General features: G+C 59.9%; 1 protein-coding gene across 1 annotated transcript in view; it reads left to right on the top strand.

Moving 5' to 3' along the window:
• The window catches only part of IGDCC4 (immunoglobulin superfamily DCC subclass member 4), a 35,052-nt gene that overhangs the window by 12,306 nt on the left and 2,840 nt on the right, over window positions 1-19,906 (top strand). The window contains exons 4-19 of the mRNA XM_051821832.2: window positions 6,311-6,447; window positions 7,797-7,937; window positions 10,664-10,819; window positions 11,103-11,516; window positions 11,920-12,084; window positions 12,572-12,709; window positions 13,338-13,508; window positions 14,317-14,553; window positions 14,640-14,741; window positions 16,138-16,321; window positions 16,874-17,001; window positions 17,263-17,433; window positions 17,583-17,720; window positions 18,251-18,356; window positions 18,681-18,909; window positions 19,534-19,695. Coding sequence (XP_051677792.2) covers window positions 6,311-6,447; window positions 7,797-7,937; window positions 10,664-10,819; window positions 11,103-11,516; window positions 11,920-12,084; window positions 12,572-12,709; window positions 13,338-13,508; window positions 14,317-14,553; window positions 14,640-14,741; window positions 16,138-16,321; window positions 16,874-17,001; window positions 17,263-17,433; window positions 17,583-17,720; window positions 18,251-18,356; window positions 18,681-18,909; window positions 19,534-19,695 — 2,779 coding nt within the window. The remainder of the gene's footprint in view (window positions 1-6,310; window positions 6,448-7,796; window positions 7,938-10,663; window positions 10,820-11,102; window positions 11,517-11,919; window positions 12,085-12,571; window positions 12,710-13,337; window positions 13,509-14,316; window positions 14,554-14,639; window positions 14,742-16,137; window positions 16,322-16,873; window positions 17,002-17,262; window positions 17,434-17,582; window positions 17,721-18,250; window positions 18,357-18,680; window positions 18,910-19,533; window positions 19,696-19,906) is intronic.

Genomic DNA, 19,906 nt, shown 5'->3' with positions numbered 1-19,906 from the left:
AGCAACCAGGACTCAAACCAGCGCCCATTGGGATGCTGGAGCTTCAGACCAGGGCTTTAACCTGCTGCACCATAGCGCCGTCCCCATTAAGAAAGATTTATTTATTTTGTTTGAAAGGCCGAGTTACAGCGAAAGACGGGGAAAGGGGCCGGTGCGGCACCGGCAGCCCATATGGGCGCCGGTTTGAGTCCCACTTCTGATCCAGCTCCCTGCTAATGCTCCTGGGAAAGCAGAGGAGGATGGCCCAAGTGTTTAGGCCCCTACACCCACATAGGAGACCCAGAAGAAGCTCCTGTCTCCTGGTTTTGGCCACGCCAAAACCAGGAGCCTAGTACTCCATCTGGGTCTCCCATGTGGGTGGTAAGGGGCCCAACCACTTGTGCCATCTTCTGCTGCTTTCCCAGGAGCATTAGCAGGGAGCTGGATGGGAAGCAGAGCAGCCGAGACTCGAACATGGGCTCTGATATGGGTGATGTTGCAAGCAGCAGTGTAACCCACTGGCGCCACTATGCTGGCGTCTAGAAATCTTCTACTTAGCAGATTGTAAATACTTGATGTTTGGTTCAGTTATTTTTTATTCAAAACAAAAATGAGATCATATTACAGCTTTAATTTTGTTTTCACTTAACACCTAGTGAACACCCTTCCAGGTCTCTGCGTGTGGTCGTGCTGGATATCATTATCTGGGCTGAGAGGCAGAGATGGGAGTCACGTGCCCCAGGTCACACAGTTGGTCCCCAGAGTGTGGGACGCTGGTGCTCTGGTGTGGATGGCACATAGGCTGAGGAGTGGCTTGGTGGCGGGGTGGGGGCTGCGGGTGGGGTGAGAGACCTCTGGTCCCACTGTGGCTGTGAGCAGAGCAGTCACTGCCCTCCGCGTGTTCTCAGCAAGCAGTGGGGTTCAGACCTCCCCTCCCAGCCTCTAGTTCAGTCTTTTGAAGCCACAGTCCTCTTCCAAGGAGGCCCGGGCTGCCAGTGCCTGGGCTCTGGGAGTGTTTACCCCCAAGTCCTCTGAAAAGTGATCCCCATCTATAAATAAGCAGCTCACATGTCCCAGCACATTGTGTGGGGGGAAGAAAGAATCGGCTAAAACAGCGACTTGGTTATGCCCAAGGTATGTATTTTTACCCACACCCAGATACAGTGCGTGCACAAATGTGCTATTCAGAAACTCAGCCCGGGGCTTGGAGGAGGCTGCACACATGTGCACTTAATAAACACGTTCTGTTGGGACGCAAGTGCACGTTTTTTGGAGCTGACGGTGAGACCCCCAGGCAGTTCTGGGATACTTCCGCTGCTGTGCAGTAATCCCGGGGCGAGCGCTCCTTCCGTGGCATCCACTAATCAACGGTTCCCAAACGCCAGGCACCCACCAGCACCTTCCTGGTTGCGGCCATCCTTACAGCATTGACACCATCATCGCTCATTCCCTTCCTTTACGTCAACTTGCTCTTTTGTAACTCCGCCGCATATCAAAAGAACCAATCAAAAGAGCCAGCGCCGCGGCTCACTAGGCTAATCCTCCGCCTTGCGGCGCCAGCACACCGGGTTCTAGTCCCGGTTGGGGCGCCGGATTCTGTCCCGGTTGCCCCTCTTCCAGGCCAGCCCTCTGCTGTGGTCAGGGAGTGCAGTGGAGGATGGCCCAGGTGCTTGGGCCCTGCACCCCATGGGAGACCAGGAAAAGCACCTGGCTCCTGGCTCCTGCCCATCAGATCAGCGCGGTGCGCCGGCCGCGGCGGCCATTGGAGGGTGAACCAACGGCAAAAGGAAGACCTTTCTCCTCTCTGTCTCTCTCTCTCACTGTCCACTCTGCCTGTCAAAAAAATAAAATAAAAAAATAAATAAAAAATAAAAGAACATCATCAATAAAATGGAAGTATTCTACACTATAAATAAAACCAGCAACACGTGCCAAAAATAGAAGGTGGTTAAAAATAAACAGGCAACCACTGGATTAAAAAATGTGTGTCCAGATCCCTTGAAATAGTTTTGTTGCCATCATTCAGTCACATCCCAAGCATCGAGGCGCTAATGGACTTACATACCCCGGGCTCCCTGGTCCTGTCTGCCCTGCCCTCCCCACGTCCAGCGTTTCTGTCCTCCTCGGGGAACCCCCGGCTGCTGTTCCTTTCCCTTGGGTGGATCTCACCAGGGCACGGAGGGGGCTCCTTGGCCGTTGGGACAGTCACAGCAGCTGTGCCGTTTCTCACGTGTTCTTGAACACAAGTGGCCGTTGGGGCTGGGCGCAGCCAACTCAGGCTTGGGCTTGCATAGAGAATAATCTCTCCCTTTGGAGTGGAGGTGGTTTCATCCCATACATAGCGATCTCATTTTGTTCGATGTGTGAATTTATTGTAAATTGATCAAACATATCGACATTATAAAAAGGGGGTGGGGGAGTCACCTACCGGCTGAGCACAGCTATTGCCATTGTGAGTGTTCCCTTGCAATCTTTGTAAACAGAAGCCTAGCGCCTGCAAGTCAGACAGCTTAGGTCTGTCATCCAATGGGAGAAGGTCAGGGTTATGAAATAGGCAGGACAGGAACTAAACCCATTTTTCAGATAAGAAAACTGTGGCTCAGATCCGCAGTGTCACTTGCCAGAACCAGGCACGTTGGAACCAGGCTTCTCCACCGTGCCACAGTTGCTTGTCTGGGAGAGCCTGGAATTACAAAACAAAGTATGCAGAACACATGCTTTACAAAATTTAAATTTAAAACATTTTTATATTTCCAAACTAATACATATTCATTGTTTTAAAAAAATCTTTTAAAACACAACAAATAGCAGTTTCCAGCCATCTCAATCCCATTTAAAAAAACAACCATGAACTATGCCAGCTTTGCCTTCCTTGACTTTCTCCGTGCATATCCTAACCTATCAATTATCTATTTTCTAAAATTAGAATTGCTTCGTAAACACCACCCCCCAACCGCCAACCCCCTCAATCCACTAACCAGTATATCTTGGGCATCTTTCCCAAGACAGAACTCCTAAAAATGCAGTTTAACAGAACTGAAAAGATTTATTTAATGTATTATTTCTTTTCATCTACTTGAAAAGCAAAGCAACAAAGAGAAAGCAAGAAAAATCAAGAGAAATCTTCCATCTGCTGGCTGACTCCCCAAATGCCTACAACAGCCAGGGCCAGGCCAGATCAAAGCCAGGAGCCAGGAGCGGGGCGCTCCATCCAGTCTCCCACGTGGGTGCAGGGGCCCAAGCACTTGGGTCCTCATCTGCTGCCTCCCGGGATGCGCGTGGGCAGGAAACCGGGCTGGAATCGGAGGTTGTACTTGCTCCCAGGCACTCTGAGGTGGTGCACGGGCGTCCCAAGGGGCAGTGTAACCACTGTGCCACAGCGCTCACCCCAGGAAAGATTTCAGATGAACATGATAAGTGGTTCCACTTCACCTGTAGCACCAGGGCTGGGGAGAGGCATTCCTTCCCTCCTCCTTGTGTTCATCCACCCAACAGTCATGACTGAGGAACTGTAGTTGGTCAGAAGAGGTGCTTGGAGCAAGATTTCCCTGGGAAACGGGGTTGGAAGTGAGGGCAGCTCCTGGCCATGTAGTGAGCTGAGCTGGACAAGGCAGGAGCGGGAAGAGGGAGGAGGAGAAGCCAGACATGGTGGGCCTGGATGCCGTGTGTGTGTCGGGGTGGGTGGGGGTCCTGCTTGTCTGTTCCCACCCATTGCATAGCAGCAGGTGGGGCCCTGGCCCAGGATTTTCCCTGTAGCTGCCTCTTGCCTCCCTCCCCACCCCTCCTCCCCACCTCCTGCCCTCTGCGGGTGAGTCTGGGCAGAGGTGAGCTTGCCTAGGGATGAAGGCTGAGGCAGCTTTATGATTTCTAGGTCTTTGTGTCCAGATTCTCCCAACCTCAAGCTGCTCCTCTCCCATGGTTCCGTTTGCTCAGCCTCTGCTCGAGCCCCCCACAACTAAGAGTTCCCTCCTCTTCCCTCTGCCCCTGCCTGACTGCATCCCAGGAGCGAGCACCATTTGCTCTGTTGAGAAATGGACTCTGCACGTGGAGCTGGCCTTGTAAGGATCCCGCTGGAGGACCCCCTGCCTGGGCTGGCGCCCACTGTGCTCCCCCCCATACCCACCCCCCCTCCATGGAGACTCCTGCTCTGAATCATGTTGTGTCTCCAGCAAGGTGTCCAGGCTTTTTTTTTTTTTTTTTTTTGGACAGGCAGAGTGGACAGTGAGAGAGAGAGACAGAGAGAAAGGTCTTCCTTTGCCGTTGGTTCACCCTCCAATGGCTGCTGCGGCCTGCGCACTGCGGCCGGCGCACCGCACTGATCCGAAGGCAGGAGCCAGGTGCTTCTCCTGGTCTCCCATGGGGTGCAGGGCCCAAGCACTAGGGTCATCCTCCATTGCACTCCCTGGCCACAGCAGAGAGCTGGCCTGGAAGAGGGGCAACCGGGACAGAATCCGGCGCCCCAACCGGGAGTAGAACCTGGTGTGCCGGTGCCGCTAGGTGGAAGATTAGCCTAGTGAGCCGCGGCACCGGCTCAGGCCTTTTTTTTTTTTTTTTTATGTATTTATTTCTTTGAAAGAGAGAGAGAGAGAGAGAGGTCTTCCATCCTCTGGTTCACTCCCCAATTGGCCACAACAGCTGGAGCTCCGCCGATCCAGAGCCAGAACCAGGAGCTTCTTCCGGGTCTCCCACATGGGTGCAGGGGCCCAAGGACTTGGGCCATCTTCTACTTCTTTCCCAGACCATAGCAGAGAGCTGGATTGGAAGTGGAGCAGCCAGGACTCGAACCGCTGCCCATATGGGATGCTGGCATTGCAGGTGGCAGCTTTACCTGCTATGCCACAGCGCCAGCTGCTCTAGGCCTTTCTAACCCCCTGCTCCACTGGGCCCTCCAGTCAGCGTCTGTGGTGGTGGATCCTGCCACAGGGAGGCAGGAGACGTGAATGTGGCATCTGGCACCGGAAGTCCTTGGCTCAAGTTTTAACTTTGCCCCCGCTACCGGAACCTCAGACAACACCCTCCTTCCAACAAGTCTCAGTTTGATTTTGTGTGTGTGTGTGCGTTTTGTTTGTTTGTTTGTTTTAAGATTTTTTTTTAAGATGTATATATTTGAAAAGCATTTACAAAGCAAGGGAGAGAGAGTTTCTTCCGCTGGTTCTACCTCCAAATGACCGCAACAACCAGGGCTGGGCCAGGCCAAAGCCAGAAGCCTGGAATTCCATCTGGGTCTCCCACATGGGTGGAGGGGCCCAGGCACTTGGGCCATCGTCCGCTGCTTTCCCAGGAGCATTAGCAGGCAGCTGGATGGGAAGCAGAGCAGCTGGGACTTGAACCGGTGCTGTCTAGGATGCCAGCATTGTGGCTGGCAGCTTAACTCACTGTACCACAGTGCCATCCCCAAGCTTCAGTTTTGTCACCAAAGGAATGGAGGCTGTGATCCCTTCTTGGGCTTATTTTGCAGGTCAGATGTGTTGATGTAAATAAAGGGCTTTTCAGAGGAAGGAGAAAGTCAGGTGGTTGAAAAAAAAAATCAAATTGTGGGGCTGGCGCGGTGGCTCACTTGACTAATCCTCCACCTGCGGTGCTGGCATCTCATATGGGTGCCAGGTTCTAGTCCTGGCTGCTCCTCTTCCAGTCCAGCTCTCTGCTGTGGCCCGGGAGGGTAGTGGAGGATGGCCCAAGTCCTTGGGCTCTGCACCTGCATGGGAGACCAGGAGGAAGCACCTGGCTCCTGGCTTCATTCAGATTGGCGTAACTCCAGCCACAGTGGCCATTTGGGGGGTGAACCAACGGAAGGAAGACCTTTCTATCTCTCACTGTCTAACTCTGTCAAATAAAAAAAAATCAAATTGTCCGGATGGCTGCATAAGAAGAAGGAAGCAGGGCCATCAGTGCCCGGGCGAGCCCTGGGCAGACATGCCCCAACGTGTTCGCGACCACTCTGTCGATGTAAAGGAACTCCTCTTTTTTAACAGCCACCAAGGGTTCCACTGTGAGGAGGACCCACCCCGATTGGACCAGTCCCCGGCTACAGATAGTTGAATGGTCTTCTTGCGAACACCCACCGTACCCCAGTGATCATCCGTGACCCTCATTCCGTGGGGTCGAGTGCTAGAGGCGGCATTGCTGGGGTACAAGGGCTGGGCAGCTCTGACGTGGGGACGTCGCCAGCTTTCCCGGGAAACAGGGTCCGTGGGCACGGCCGCCGGCCAGCCGGCAGCACCCAAGCCCCCGGTGGTCCGTGCCCCCATCCACATGGGTGTGGATGGAGGTGGAGAAGGTGTCTGGTGGCCAGTGCAGCCCTGCGCCTCACACTGCCCTCTCCCCTCCCCAGGCTCATCACTCTGCCCAACGGCGTCCTGCAGATCCTGGACGTTCAGCGCAGTGACACCGGCTCCTACCGCTGTGTGGCCACCAACGTGGCCCACCGCCGCCTCAGCCGGGAGGCCCTGCTCAGCGTCGTCCCCAGAGGTAAGGGGGCTGGCTGGGGGGAGCGGGGGCAGGACCCTGGGGAGCTTCCGGAGTCAGCCACCTCTGAGCCAGAAGGGGCCGCAAGAGGTCCAGGCCTTGCCTTCACATAGGCGACAGGGCTGCCAGTCCCCTCGGGCGGGCGGGCAAAGCAGTGCAGGGAGGGCAGCGCCACCCAGCGAAACGGGGACAGAACTACACCAGCAGCCAGGGCCCCCCACAGCCAGGGCAGAGCTGCTCCGGCTGGATGTGACCCCGTGGCTTAGATGGGGACAGGGTAGGGAGGTGAGGTATCCAAGGAGGGTGTCTGTGCTCGGAAGCCCTGGTCCCTGCCCCTGCCCCGCTGTGTGCCATGAAGACTTCTTGCTGTGCAAGGTGCATCCGACCCTCCCACCTCACCCCCAGGCCTGGGCTCTGTCCTTTCCTCTTTCTTTGAAAAGCTCCTGCCCCCCATGTGACAAGAGTAGGAAGGGCACAGGCTTTGGGTCAGAAAGACCTGGTTTGAATCCTTCTTCTCTGCTCGCCACCTGCGTGACCCTGGGCTTGTTCTCAAATGTCCAGCCCAGAGAGGTCACAGCAGCTGCAAACAGAAGAGAAAGCGCCGTGCACCACAGGTGCTCAGCTGCTCTCACTCCGGGCCTCCCCCTCGGCCCCTGGCTTGTCCCTCTCTGCCCGACCTCCCTCCCACCTCTGTCCCCTCACTCCCACTCCAGCCCTTGGATGATGAGCCGCCCTCCAGGGCTGAGCTGGTCGTGGGGGTGGGGGTGGGGGTGCTGTGTGCTCCCTTCTGTGCCTGGAGTCTCTGCCTCCACCTGCTGGTCTAACCAGGTATTTGTTCTATGCAGCCGGCCAGGCGCGCATGCTGATTCTGGCAGGGAATCAGGGCTGGGGGAGCAGCCGCGCTGGCAGAAACTGCTGGCAGAAGCCCACCCCCTGCCTTTTCCACATGGGAGCCCAAGGGCTTTGGGGGAGGGATTTGCCTGCGATCACACAGTGTGCTAATGGCAACTGCTGGAACTGCAAACCGACTGGTGACTCCAAGTCCACTGCTCCACCCATGACCCTGGCCGTCCTCTGCGCAGAGGCTGGACTGGACTTGGGAGGGAAGAGTGGGGCAGGTGTGGGTCTGTCCAGTGACTTCGCTGGTGCCCAGTTGGGGGCCAGGCTATCGTATGGCTCCAAGAGAAAGCGCTGTGAGTTCCAGCCTGGCTCGGCTGGACCTTGTGGCTGCTTCCTGCAGCTGTCAGATGGAACCCTGGCTGCTTCTGGTCCCACCTGCCTCACCGGGGGAGGTGTTGCCTTGGTGAAGACGCCTGCTGGCGAGGCTACCTGCTGGCCTGGCTTCTCTCTAGGGTCCCTGGCATCCACTAGGGGGCAGGATGTGGTCATTGTGGCAGCGCCAGAGAATACCACCGTGGTGTCTGGCCAGAGCGTGGTGATGGAATGTGTGGCCTCAGCTGACCCCACCCCTTTTGTGTCCTGGGTCCGACAAGGTGAGTGGAGAGGGAGGGACAAGAGGGGACTCGGCGGGGGGGGACAGGGGGAGGAAGGGTGTGGCGTCTCACATACCTTCAAACCAGAGAGCTTCGTGGGCAACCACTCAGGGTCCCAACCCTCCATGTAGTGGGAGCTCCTCTCCCAGACTAGATGTCACAAGTGCCAAGGTTGATGGCTTCGAGGGGAGCCTATCGGGCTTGATCAGCAATCTGTGTATCCGTGTCCCCTCCAGCACCCTCGGGGTCTGCCACCTGCCAGTTGGCACCGCAGCCCTGCCGAGGGTGGGCCCTGGGCTACCTTCTCCACTTGGCTTATTCCAGTTTCTCTCAACAGTGTTGCAAGGGAGGGTGTGAGAGCTGGGAGGTGCCCCAAGCTGGGCGTTCTTTACGCCTCCTCCCTGGCTCCTGTCGCCTGCACTCTTCCCCTCTCACTTTCAGAGGGATGTATGATTATATGGCGGTTAAAGGAAAGGAATGAAGTGAAAGACTGCATACCCAGTGCAGTGCTGACGGGCCAGAACAGTGCTGGTATCTTTGCGTTTATCCAACCTACACCGCCTCCCTGGGCTCATGACACCTGCCTGGGTAGAGAGCCCCTGGGCCAGCAGAGCCCTCGTTCTATTTCTGGGGTCAGCCTGTGATGTCACCCAGGAATCCTCACAGCAGTATTTCTCAAGTGCTGGCCACGCCTCAGGAGCAGCCTAGGAGACTGTTCACGCCACGGACTCCCCCGCCCCCCAGCTGGCTGTGATCCGGGACTCTGAATGCTTAACCAGCGCCCTGGGTCCTAGCTACTCAAACCCTGCTTGTTGGGTCACCACCTGGAGTGAATTAGAAAGGCAGAATCTGGGGGCCTTGCCCTGGGCCTCTGCACCGTGACAGGGTCCCCTGCCATTCCCTGAGGCGTGTGCGGTGAGGGGTGGAGGATTGCTGCCCCAGAGCATGCTGGTCCCTGTGGTTCTGGGTGCTCACTCGGAGCACCTACCTTTGGAGAGAGACCAGGCAGAGAGGGCCTGGAGAGGCAACTCATTCCTGACCTCAGTGCTGCTCCCTTTCCAGGGACTTACTCCACCAAATCGGGGAAGGGCCATGGGTGTTTTGTTCTGTAGCCGCAAATGTTGCACGTGTTCACGTAGAGAACCAGGGGAAAAAAACAAGCAGAAGACATATCGCCACTCAGAGACAAGACTGACAGCACAGGGAGAGGGCGTTGGGCACAGCAGTAAGACACTGCTTGGGGCTCCAGCATCCCAGATCAGAGCGCTTGTGTCCCAGTCCTGCTGCTTCCAGTTCCAGCTCTTGCTAATGGCCGGGGAAAGCAGCAGGAAGGTGGCCCAAGTGATAGGGCTCCTGCACCTACATGGGGCCTGGAAGAAGCTCTTGGCTGCTGGCTTTGGCCCTGTCCTGGCCTGTGTGGCCATCTGGGGAGTAAACTGGCAGATGGAAGGTCTCTCTCTCTCAATCTCTCTCTCTCTCTCTGTAACTCTTTCAAGTAGATAAATACATCTTTTAAAAATGTTTTTAACATTGTTAATATACTGCATTTTTGAAAGTTTTTATGTACACGTGTACATTTCCTCTTAAAATTGGGGAAACGTGTTGTATTTACATTTCCAAGATCCAATTTCATTCAATAAAACTTTCCCCATCTCAAACTTTTTCCAAGAATATTTTAATGACTATGTAATATTCCATCTTTTGAATGTAGTTCATTAGTTCTGTTGAATTTTTAAAAGGTATTTTTATTTATTTAAAAGGCAGGGGCCGGCGCCACGGCTTACTAGGCTAATCCTCTGCCTTGCGGCACCGGCACACTGGGTTCTAGTCCCGGTCGGGGCGCCAGATTCTGTCCCAGTTGCCCCTCTTCCAGGCCAGCTCTCTGCTGTGGCCAGGGAGTGCAGTGGAGGATGGCCCAAGTGCTTGGGCCCTGTACCCCATGGGAGACCAGGGGAAGCACCTGGCTCCTGTTTTCAGATCAGCGCGGTGCGCCGGCCGCAGCGCACCGGCTGCGGCGGCCATTGGAGGGTGAACCAACGGCAAAGGAAGACCTTTCTCTCTCTGTCTCTCTCTCACTGTCCACTCTGCCTGTCAAAAAAAAAAAAAAAAAAAAAAAAAAAAAAAAAAAGGCAGGGATAGAAGATGAGTTACAGAAAGAGAGAGGGGTGGGGAGAGGGATCATCTGTTCATTGGTTCATTCCCCAAATGCCTGCAACAGCCAGGGATAGGCTAGGCTGAAGCCAGGAGCCCTGAACTCCATCCGGGTCTCCCACATGGGTGGCAGGGGCCCGAGTAGTTGGGCCATCACCTGTTGCCTTCCAGACTCGTCAGCAGGGGCTGAATTCCAGACACTCAGGTGTGGGATGCAGCCACCCCAAGAAGAGACTGTGGCACAGCACCTGTCCCAGCTGGTGTAGTTGGGTGTGAATTTCTTGGATTTTTGTTTGTTTCTCGACCATCTGGCCCTTTATCCCCGTCTTCAGGCAAGAGCTTTTCAAATGGTTTTCTTTTCACATTAAGACATAAGTCTGTGCACATGCAGCACTCCGGCTGGAGTGGGGTTCCCCAGGCCTTGCCATCTCCAGCAGCCCCTCCGCGCCGCTCGCACGTGGAGAGAGGGCCTGTCTTGTCCCCCTTTCCGGGGGCGGGGAGAGGGTTCCAGGGGCCGGCGAGGGGCGGCCGCGGCCCCCAGCGATCCCCCGCGGCGCGTCTCCCTCGCCCCGCAGACGGGAAGCCCATCTCCACGGATGTCGTCGTCCTTGGCCGCACCAACCTGCTCATCGCCAGCGCGCAGCCCCGGCACTCGGGTGTGTACGTGTGCCGCGCCAACAAGCCCCGCACGCGCGACTTCGCCACGGCCGCCGCAGAGCTGCGGGTGCTGGGTGAGTCCGGGAGGCCGGGCAGGGCGGCGGGGAGTGGGCGGGCGTCCGCGGGGCCGAGCCCGAGCCCGGACAGAGGGGAAGCGGGGGCACGGGTGACGGGCGCCTGGCGAAGGCTCGGGGAGGGGGCCACCAAGGAACCAAGGCTGGGGAGGGGATCTGGAGGGTCCCGGGAGAGCCGGGCGGGGCTGGATTGGGGAGAGGCCGGCGTGGCCTGGGAGCAGGACGCCTCGGGGCAGGCAGAGCCCCTGGCACCCGCGCCCAGCGTCGCCCCTCCTGTCCCCAGCGGCCCCGGCCATCTCGCAAGCGCCCGAGGCGCTGTCGCGGACGCGGGCCAGCACCGCGCGTTTCGTGTGCCGCGCGTCCGGCGAGCCGCGGCCCGCGCTGCGCTGGCTGCACGACGGGGCGCCGCTGAGGCCCAACGGGCGTGTCAGGGTCCAGGGAGGCGGCGGCAGCCTGGTCATCACGCAGATCGGTCTGCAGGACGCCGGCTACTACCAGTGCGTGGCGGAGAACGGCGCGGGGACGGCGTGCGCCGCCGCCCCGCTGGCGGTCGTGGTGCGTGAGGGGCTGCCCAGCGCCCCCACGCGGGTCACAGCCACGCCGCTGAGCAGCTCCGCCGTGCTGGTGGCCTGGGAGCGGCCCGAGCTGCACAGCGAACAGATCATCGGGTTCTCCCTCCACTACCAGAAGGCACGGGGTAGGTCCGCCAAGGCCCAGGTGGGGCTCAGTGGGGAGGGTGCCCAAGTTGACCCCAGGATGACTGGACTGGAGGGTTGCCTGGTGGCTGCCTTTAGGGACTGGATGGGATGGTTTGGGCAGCCATTTCCAGCCCTGTGCTGCAGGTGTGTGGGGCTCGGCTCCCACTCAGCTTAACCAACAGCAGCAGGAGTCATTTCAGTTAGACACCAGCAAGAACTTATCGACTAGCAGAAAATTAAGGCCAGTGAAGCCAGAAGCTGAGGGAGTTTAAACTCCCCAGTTCACAGCAGCTGAGATGGTTTAGCTAAGACTGTTCCAGAGGCTGGGACAGCAGGAAGGAATCTTGACAGACACCAACCAGCCCTGGGACGGTCCCCATGTCCCCTGTGTCACCTCCCCAGGCATGGACAATGTGGAATACCAGTTTGCAGTGAACAATGACACCACCGAGCTGCAGGTCCGCGACCTGGAGCCCAACACGGACTATGAGTTCTACGTGGTGGCCTACTCCCAGCTGGGGGCCAGCCGCACCTCCACCCCCACGCTCGTCCACACCTTGGATGATGGTAGGTGCAGACAGGACCACCTGCCACTCCCAGCGGTGGCTTGGGGCCCAGAGTGTTCCCTGGGGCTGTCGCTTGCCCTCTCTCACCAGCGTGTGCCGGGCACCTCTGCCTGCCTCGTGTCATCCTCTCTGCCCTACAAGCGAGTGGGCACAACTTCTGCTCCTCAGTTTACAGTTGGGGAAACAGGCCCAGGAAAATGACAGTGGCTTGTCCAAGGGCAGGAGTTCAGCCGGGACTCGAGCCCAGGTCCCGCGTTTTCCCCCGACACCCAAGTTCCATGTGGAGCCTTGTGGATGTCGATGTAGCACGCAGGGGCCAGTGACACTGACCCACTGGTTCTGCAAGGTGGTGCCCCCAGACTCTGCAGCACCAGGGTGGGAAGGGTGCGTCCTCGTCCTCCAGTATAGGGCTCCCCTGATGCCTCCCCCAGAGCCGCCCCACATCGGCCCGGGCGGAGCAGAGCTCACCCCGTGTGCTTGTGTCTCAGTCCCCAGCACGGCGCCCCAGCTCTCCCTGTCCAGCCCCAACCCCTCGGAGATCAGGCTGGCGTGGCTGCCCCTGCCCCCCAGCCTGAGCAACGGGCAGGTGGTGAAGTACAAGGTCGAGTACGGTTTAGGGAAGGAAGGTAAGCAGGGGCGGGTGCGGCTGGGCGTGGTGGGCCTGGGGAAATGAGGGTGACCCTGGGAAACACTGTGGGCTGGGGAGTGCAGGCAGAGGGAGGCCTCTGAGCAGCCGCGGTGTGGGTTCCTGCCGCTGTTCCCTGAGCGGGGACCACTTGGTTCAACACCCAGGGGAAGGCATTGGGAAAAGTGAGGTGCTGGGAAGCCTGTGCTAGGGCAGGTGTTGGTGATGTGGGGGAGGGGCTGGGAAAAGGATAAACAGAAGGCAAGTAAGTGGCTGGGGCCAGGGTGAGGAAGAGGAGGGAGGGAAGGAAAGGAGGCAGGCGTGGGGTAGTTGTCGGGCTCTAGGTGCCCTAGGTGCCGGCTCCCACCTACTGACCCTCAAGGTCAGTCCCTTGGGCCTGTACCCTGTTGTGTGGGTTGGGGGCGGGGTGCCTGTTGGTGGTTCATAAGGGCTGGGAGAGGCACGCCGTCCTCCCCAGGCTGAGCCCAGCCAGAGTCGGGGGCCCAAGAGTCAACCCTGGCGCCGTGGGGTCCAGGCAGGCCCTCGGTGGGCACCGGGGAGCCGGGATCAGAGGTGGAAGAGGTGGTGCAGGGGCGTCCGGGGGCCCTGGTCCTCTTCTGTGTCTGCAGATCAGATCTTCTCCGCTGAGGTGCCGGGGAACGAGACCCAGCTGACGCTGCACTCGCTTCTGCCCAACAAGGGGTACCGCGTGCGGATCGCGGCCGGCACGGGGGCCGGCTACGGTGCCCCCTCCCAGTGGGTGCAGCACAGGACGCCCAGTGTGCACAACCAGAGCCATGGTATGGCTGCAGGGGATGGGCAGGGACGGTGGACATAACGGAGGGGGTGGCCAGGAGCCCTGGCTCCCTCCCCCTGCTTCCTGGGCGAGAGAGACCCTGGAGCGAGGGAGCGGGCTGCACCCAGGTGTCCCTCCCGTGTGCCGTGTGACCCTGCCAGGCACTGAGGCATCACCGGCTGCTGAGAGGAGGCTGGGGAATAAATAACGGGTTGCAAATAAAGGGCTCAGGTCCACAAGAAGCGCCCAAGAACTCCTTAGGCGGCAGGTGCTTCCACACGTAGGACTGTGGTGGCTCTGGCTGAGAGGCCCCATAGTGAGTGATGAAATGCAGACAGGACCCGGCACACGTGCCCTCTGGGTGGCACTGGGCAAGTGCCTTCTCTGAGCCTCAGTCTTCTTATCTGTAAAATGGGGATAACAGTATTTTTTTTTCTATTTCATAAGGTTATGAGAAAAAAGTTAAAATACAAAGTGCTTAGAACAGAATCCCACACTTAGTAGGCCCCCCATTCTCAAGCTCCAACTGGGGCTCCCCCTCCTCATGGCACCATTCTTCCTTCTCTGCCTGGGCAGCCCCTCACCCGCATTCCCCCTTCAGGAGATGTGCAGAGCCCTTCTCGGTGCCAGGCACTGGCAGCCTTGGCCCCGGGGTGCTCCTTGCTGGTTGGCAATGCCTGGGAGCCATCCCCTCCTGCCCAGCACCCTGAGCTGTCAGGGGTGTGAGCCGCCCACGGGGGAGGACGGGCAGAGCTCTCACTGAACCCCACCTCCCTGCCTCTCCCCGCTCTCCTCCCTTTCCCCACCCCCAGTCCCTTTTGCCCCTGCAGAGCTGAAGGTGCGGGCGAGAATGGAGTCCCTGGTGGTGTCCTGGCAGCCGCCCCCGCACCCCACCCAGATCTCTGGCTACAAACTGTACTGGAGAGAGGTGGGGGCGGACGAGGAGGCTGACGGAGACCACCCCCTGGGGGGCCGTGGGGACCAGGAGTGGGACGTGGGGCCCGTGCGGCTCAAGAAAAAAGTGAAGCAGTATGAGCTGACCCGGCTAGGTGAGGAGCGCTGGGTGCAGGAGGTGGAGGCGCCATGGGGAGGGGGAGACCCTGCTAGCCAGAGGGTGACCCTGTGCCGCCCCCAGTCCCCGGACAGCTGTACGAGGTGAAGCTCGTGGCCTTCAACAAGCATGAGGATGGCTACGCCGCCGTGTGGAAGGGCAAGACCGAGAAGGCTCCCACACCAGGTGAGGGCAGCCGGGAGGCGGGGAGGCTGGGAGGCGGGCATATTGGGGAGCCCGGGAGCCAGCTGGGCCTGGGGGGCAAATGGTGTGGGGGTTTCTGCCCACCCCCATGCCTGCTTTCCCCGGTCGGGGCCTCCTGTGCCGCACCTGTTTGTCATGGCTTGCGCGCTGTGCTCCCTGGGAGGGCTGGGGCACAGAGAAGCCTGATGAAGTCTTCAGGTGCACCCGCCCGTGTCACAGCATCTACCAGATTAGCCCTCAACCCTACTGGAACCTACTGGAACCCTATAGGTTCCCTACTGGGAAGCTGGGGCTCAGGGAGGCAAGGGGCTTGTCCCAGGCGGGTTGCACGGAGCCCAGACTGGCACCAGGACTCCTGGCTTCCTGGCATCCCCCCACCCCTGGTGCTCACCCACATGGTTTCACAGGATAAGCACGCACGCTGAAAACCTGGGTTCTGAATCGCATGCTCGTGTTCATTCGGCCAATACTGTGCTGAGCACACCAGCTCTGTTCTGGGAAGGCAGTGGTGAACCATACAAATAAGGTCCCTGCTCCGCACAGTCTTGTCTGTTTTCATGATCAACACTGATCATCATAGCACACCTCCAATGTGACAGCACTTTCCTCTCTGCTTTACATCCTCATTAAAAACAACCCCATAAGCCGGCGCCGTGGCTCAATAGGCTAATCCTCCACCTTGCGGCGCCGGCACACCGGGTTCTAGTCCCGGTTGGGGCGCCAGATTCTGTCCCGGTTGCCCCTCTTCCAGGCCAGCTCTCTGCTGTGGCCAGGGAGTTCAGTGGAGGATGGCCCAGGTGCTTGGGCCCTGCACCCCATGGGAGACCAGGAAAAGCACCTGGCTCCTGGCTCCTGCCATCGGATCAGCGCGGTGTGCCGGCCGCAGTGCGCCGGCCGCGGCGGCCATTGGAGGGTGAACCAACGGCAAAAGGAAGACCTTTCTCTCTGTCTCTCTCTCTCACTGTCCACTCTGCCTGTCAAAAATTAAAAAAAAAAAAAAAAAAAAAAACAACCCCATGGGGTAGGTACTATTATCATTCCCACCTACAGATAGGGAATGGAAGCACAGAGCAGTTAAGTAAGCTCTTCAAGGTCACACAGCTGGTCAGGGCAGAGCTGGAATTTGAACCGAGACAGCCGGGCTCTGGGCTCTGGGCTCTGAATTGTCGTGGTCTGTTGCACCTGTCTCTATTATTCTCACGGGCCAGTCATCCACAGTCTGCGATACGTACGACCTTGGCAAACATCCCTGAATTTCTTGGGAGCCTCAGTTTCTTTATCTGTGAAGTGGGATGGTGCCACTCACCTCCTAGCCTCGAAGGAGAGGGTGACAGAGCCCCAGGAACCGTGACCCACCGCACTGCTTTCCGTCTCGCAGACCTGCCCATCCAGAGGGGACCCCCCTTGCCACCGGCCCACGTCCACGCAGAATCAAACAGCTCCACGTCCATCTGGCTGCGGTGGAAAAAGCCAGACTTCACCACGGTCAAGATCGTCAACTACACCGTGCGCTTCAGCCCCTGGGGGCTCCGCAATGCCTCGCTGGTCACCTATTACACCAGGTGGGCAGAGGGCTCTGCTGGGGAGGGCGGAGGAAGGGCGGGGTGCGGTGGGGGTGTGAGCAGGGGGCCCTTGCATCCAGGGACATGTTCGCAGCTCCCACTCTCCCACTGAGGGTCTGCGGGGGCTCCGCCTCCTGCCTGCTGGCCTTGTCCCCACCCTGAGAAGGGGGTGGGCAGCAGGGACTCCTGCTGTGGTTCTCATGGGGCCTCCTAGCCAGAGCCTGAGCTGCTGCTCAGTGGGCGGGGGAGACCCTGCATAAGAGGCACCTGAGCCGTACAGATGGCAGCAAAGGCAGAATCAAGCCAATGAGACAGAGGGTCCCTTGGGCGGAGAGGAACTTGGCTTAGTCTAGGAGGGTTTCCTGGAGGAGGGGGCTTGACTTGGAGATCAGACACAGCCCTCTGTAGGTCCTCTGGGAGGTGTCAGTGAGTGGCCCCTGTGCCAGCCCTTGGCAACTCCCCTGCCCAGGGTAGGGCCGGGGCTGAGGGCAGGGGAGCGGCCCTGGGGGCGTGCCCTGCCGGGAGAGGTGCTCACTGCGCTGGCCTCGGCAGCCCGGGGGAGGACATTCTCATTGGCGGCCTGAAGCCCTTCACCAAGTACGAGTTCGCGGTGCAGTCCCACGGGGTGGACATGGACGGCCCTTTCGGCTCTGTGGTCGAGCGCTCCACCCTGCCTGACCGTGAGTGGTCCCCTGGTCCCCTGCCGCCTGCACCTCCTGCCCACGCAGCCCTCAGAGCTCCCCACCATGTGTGGCAGAGCTGGGTGGAGGTCTCCCCCCACTTCCCTTCCCCACTTCCGGTTTCCCAGAGACTTTTCCCACCCAGCCGCCAGGCACCATCTCTGCACTGTGGGCTGTTCAGTGATGGAGAAAGACGGGGGTCCGTGACCTCCTGCCCTGGCTCCCAGCTGGGCTCTCCCTGTCCTCTCCCCTGCACCCCAGGGCCCTCGACTCCCCCCTCTGACCTGCGCCTGAGCCCCCTGACGCCGTCCACCGTCCGGCTGCACTGGTGCCCGCCCACGGAGCCCAATGGCGAGATCGTGGAGTACCTGATCCTGTACAGCAACAACCACTCCCAGCCCGAGCACCAGTGGACGCTGCTCACCACGGAGGGTGAGAGCCTGGCCCCCACCCAAGGCCCGCGCCAGTGGCGGCTCGGCTGGCCCCGGGGAGCCGGGCGAAGTTTGTGGGGTGGGGCTTCTGGGAGGAGCCGACTTTGTCAGCTCCGCCCCCGGCCACGCCCTGCTCTCCCCACATCCCAGGAAACATCTTCAGCGCCGAGGTGCACGGCCTGGAGAGTGACACACGGTACTTCTTCAAGATGGGCGCGCGCACGGAGGTGGGGCCGGGGCCCTTCTCCCACCTGCAAGATGTGATCACGCTGCAGGAGAGGCTCTCAGGTATGGGGGGCCGGGGGGGGGGGCGGGGAGGCGGGGCCCACCCCCACCCCCACCCCGGGCAGCTCCTGCCTTGGGCATGAGCACACTTCCTCCCAGCGCACATTGGAAGAGGACCCTGGGCTGGTCCTGGCGTGTGATTGACAGGTCACATTTGCGGGCAACCGGCTTGGGTTAGAGAGCGGTTTCTTGGGGGGATGGCTTTGAACAGAGACCTGGCTTGGTGGGGTGACGAGCTTTGTGGGGCGCAGGCGGGCAGCAGGAGCTGCTCAGGGCCCCTTATTTTTAAGAAACTGCTAAGAATTTTCAGACAGCGACAGCAGAGCAGCGGGGCCCCGGGACTCAGGTGTGCGGGGAACCCAGTGAGCGGGAGAGGTAGTGGTGGTAGCTGTGAGGCCGCAGGGCCCTCCTGTCCTCATGCCAGCAGGTTGCCGTGTGTCCTGCGGCAGCCATGAGCAGCCCCGGTGTGGGAGCCGTGCGCCCGTGTCCTGGCTCTAGCCCGCCTCACCCCTTCCCCTCCCCCTTCCCTGAAGACTCCCTGGATGTGCACTCGGTCACCGGCATCATCGTGGGCGTGTGCCTGGGCCTCCTCTGCCTCCTGGCCTGCATGTGTGCCGGCCTGCGCCGCAGTCCCCACAGGTGGGCCAGGGGGACTTCCAGGAGGGGCTCCGGCCAGCGGGGGTGGCGCTGGGATGCACCTGTGATCCGGGGCTTGAGGGGCAGGGGTGATGCTGTCAGGCGAATGGGGGTGGGCTTAGGGGAGCCCCTAGCCAACACCCCACAGTAAGGCTGGCAGAGCTTCCTCAGTCACTGCCAGCCTCTTGGAAGCAGCGACTCAGGAGCTGGGGAGGAAGCCACGCCCCAGAGCCAGGCAGGAACCCGCCCGGAGTCCCCTGCTGGCCTGCGTCCCAGCCCCGCTGGCCCTCACTGCGCACTGAGCCTTGTTTCCACCTCCTGCTCCAGGGAATCCCTCCCAGGCCTGTCTTCCACGGCCACCACTGGGAACCCAGCGCTGTACTCCAGAGCCCGGCTCGGCCCTCCAAGTCCCCCAGCTGCCCATGAACTGGAGTCCCTTGTGCACCCCCGCCCCCAGGACTGGTCCCCACCGCTCTCAGACCTGGAGGACAGGGCTGAAGTGCACAGCCTTATGGGAGGCGGTGTCTCCGACGGCCGGAGCCACTCCAAGAGAAAGGTGAGCCTGGAGCTGGGCTCATTTCCAATAGGACACCAGGGGGCGCCAGAGGGCAGTGTGTCCCCCTGGCCACCAGCTTACTGGACCAGCTGAGCTGTTTTCTCCTCCAGGAACCAGCTGGGGCGGGAGGCAAGTGGGCGTTTATCCCCTGCCTGGTTCCCACGGAGCAGAAGGCCCCCAATGGGGCTTTGCAGGTTACTGGGAATGGCCGGTACAGCCGGATCCGTCCTCATCCTGGGAGCTGGGCAGACCTCTGAGACGCAGCCTTCCCCAATGTGGGGACAAGAGGCTGGCCAGCTTGGCTGTGGCCCAGGGGTCTGGGGACCGGGACAAGGTGAGGGCCCTCCATTCCGACAGTGTCCCAACTTCTGTCCCCTTCTTCCTGCATCTGTGCGTGGGAACCCCGGGCTGGCTGAGCACCTGCCCCGGGGCTCACCTGCAGGGCCACCTTATCCTGAATCCTCTCCGGCTGACTCCCAGCCCCACAGTAGGGAGGCCAGGAGTCTGGGCCTGCTTCCCTGTGGCCTCTCCACTTCCCTCCCTTGTCCCTCCCCCACCCTCCCCAGCCCGGCCAATCCTGATCAGACCCCTCCCTCCCGGGGTCCTCCTCTCTTGCCTGTGCAGATCTCCTGGGCTCAGCCCGGTGGGCCAACCTGGGCAGGTTCCTGGGCGGGCTGTGAGCTGCCCCAGGCAGGCCCCAGGCCCGCTGTGACCCGGGCCCTACTGCCCCCTGCCGGTACCGGGCAGACGCTGTTGCTGCAGGCTCTGGTGTATGACGCCATCAAGGTCAGTGACCCGGGAGGGCGGGGTCTGCGTGCGTGTGGAGAGGAAGCCGTGGGCGCCCTGAGACCCCTGGGCTTCCAGGAGGACTCCTGTGTAGCCAGGGCCTTCAAAGCTTGGAGGGGCTTTTCAGGAACTGGCTTCTGTGGGTTGGGGACAACAGTCTTTTGGCCACCTGTGCCAGAGTGGGCCACGTGGCACGTCCGGAACCGTGGGG

The sequence above is a fragment of the Oryctolagus cuniculus genome, chromosome 12 (assembly GCF_964237555.1).
Source record: "Oryctolagus cuniculus chromosome 12, mOryCun1.1, whole genome shotgun sequence".
Lineage (NCBI taxonomy): Eukaryota > Metazoa > Chordata > Mammalia > Lagomorpha > Leporidae > Oryctolagus > Oryctolagus cuniculus.
Note: the sequence above shows the minus strand (reverse complement) of the source record. Positions and strands in the feature narration are given on the sequence as shown.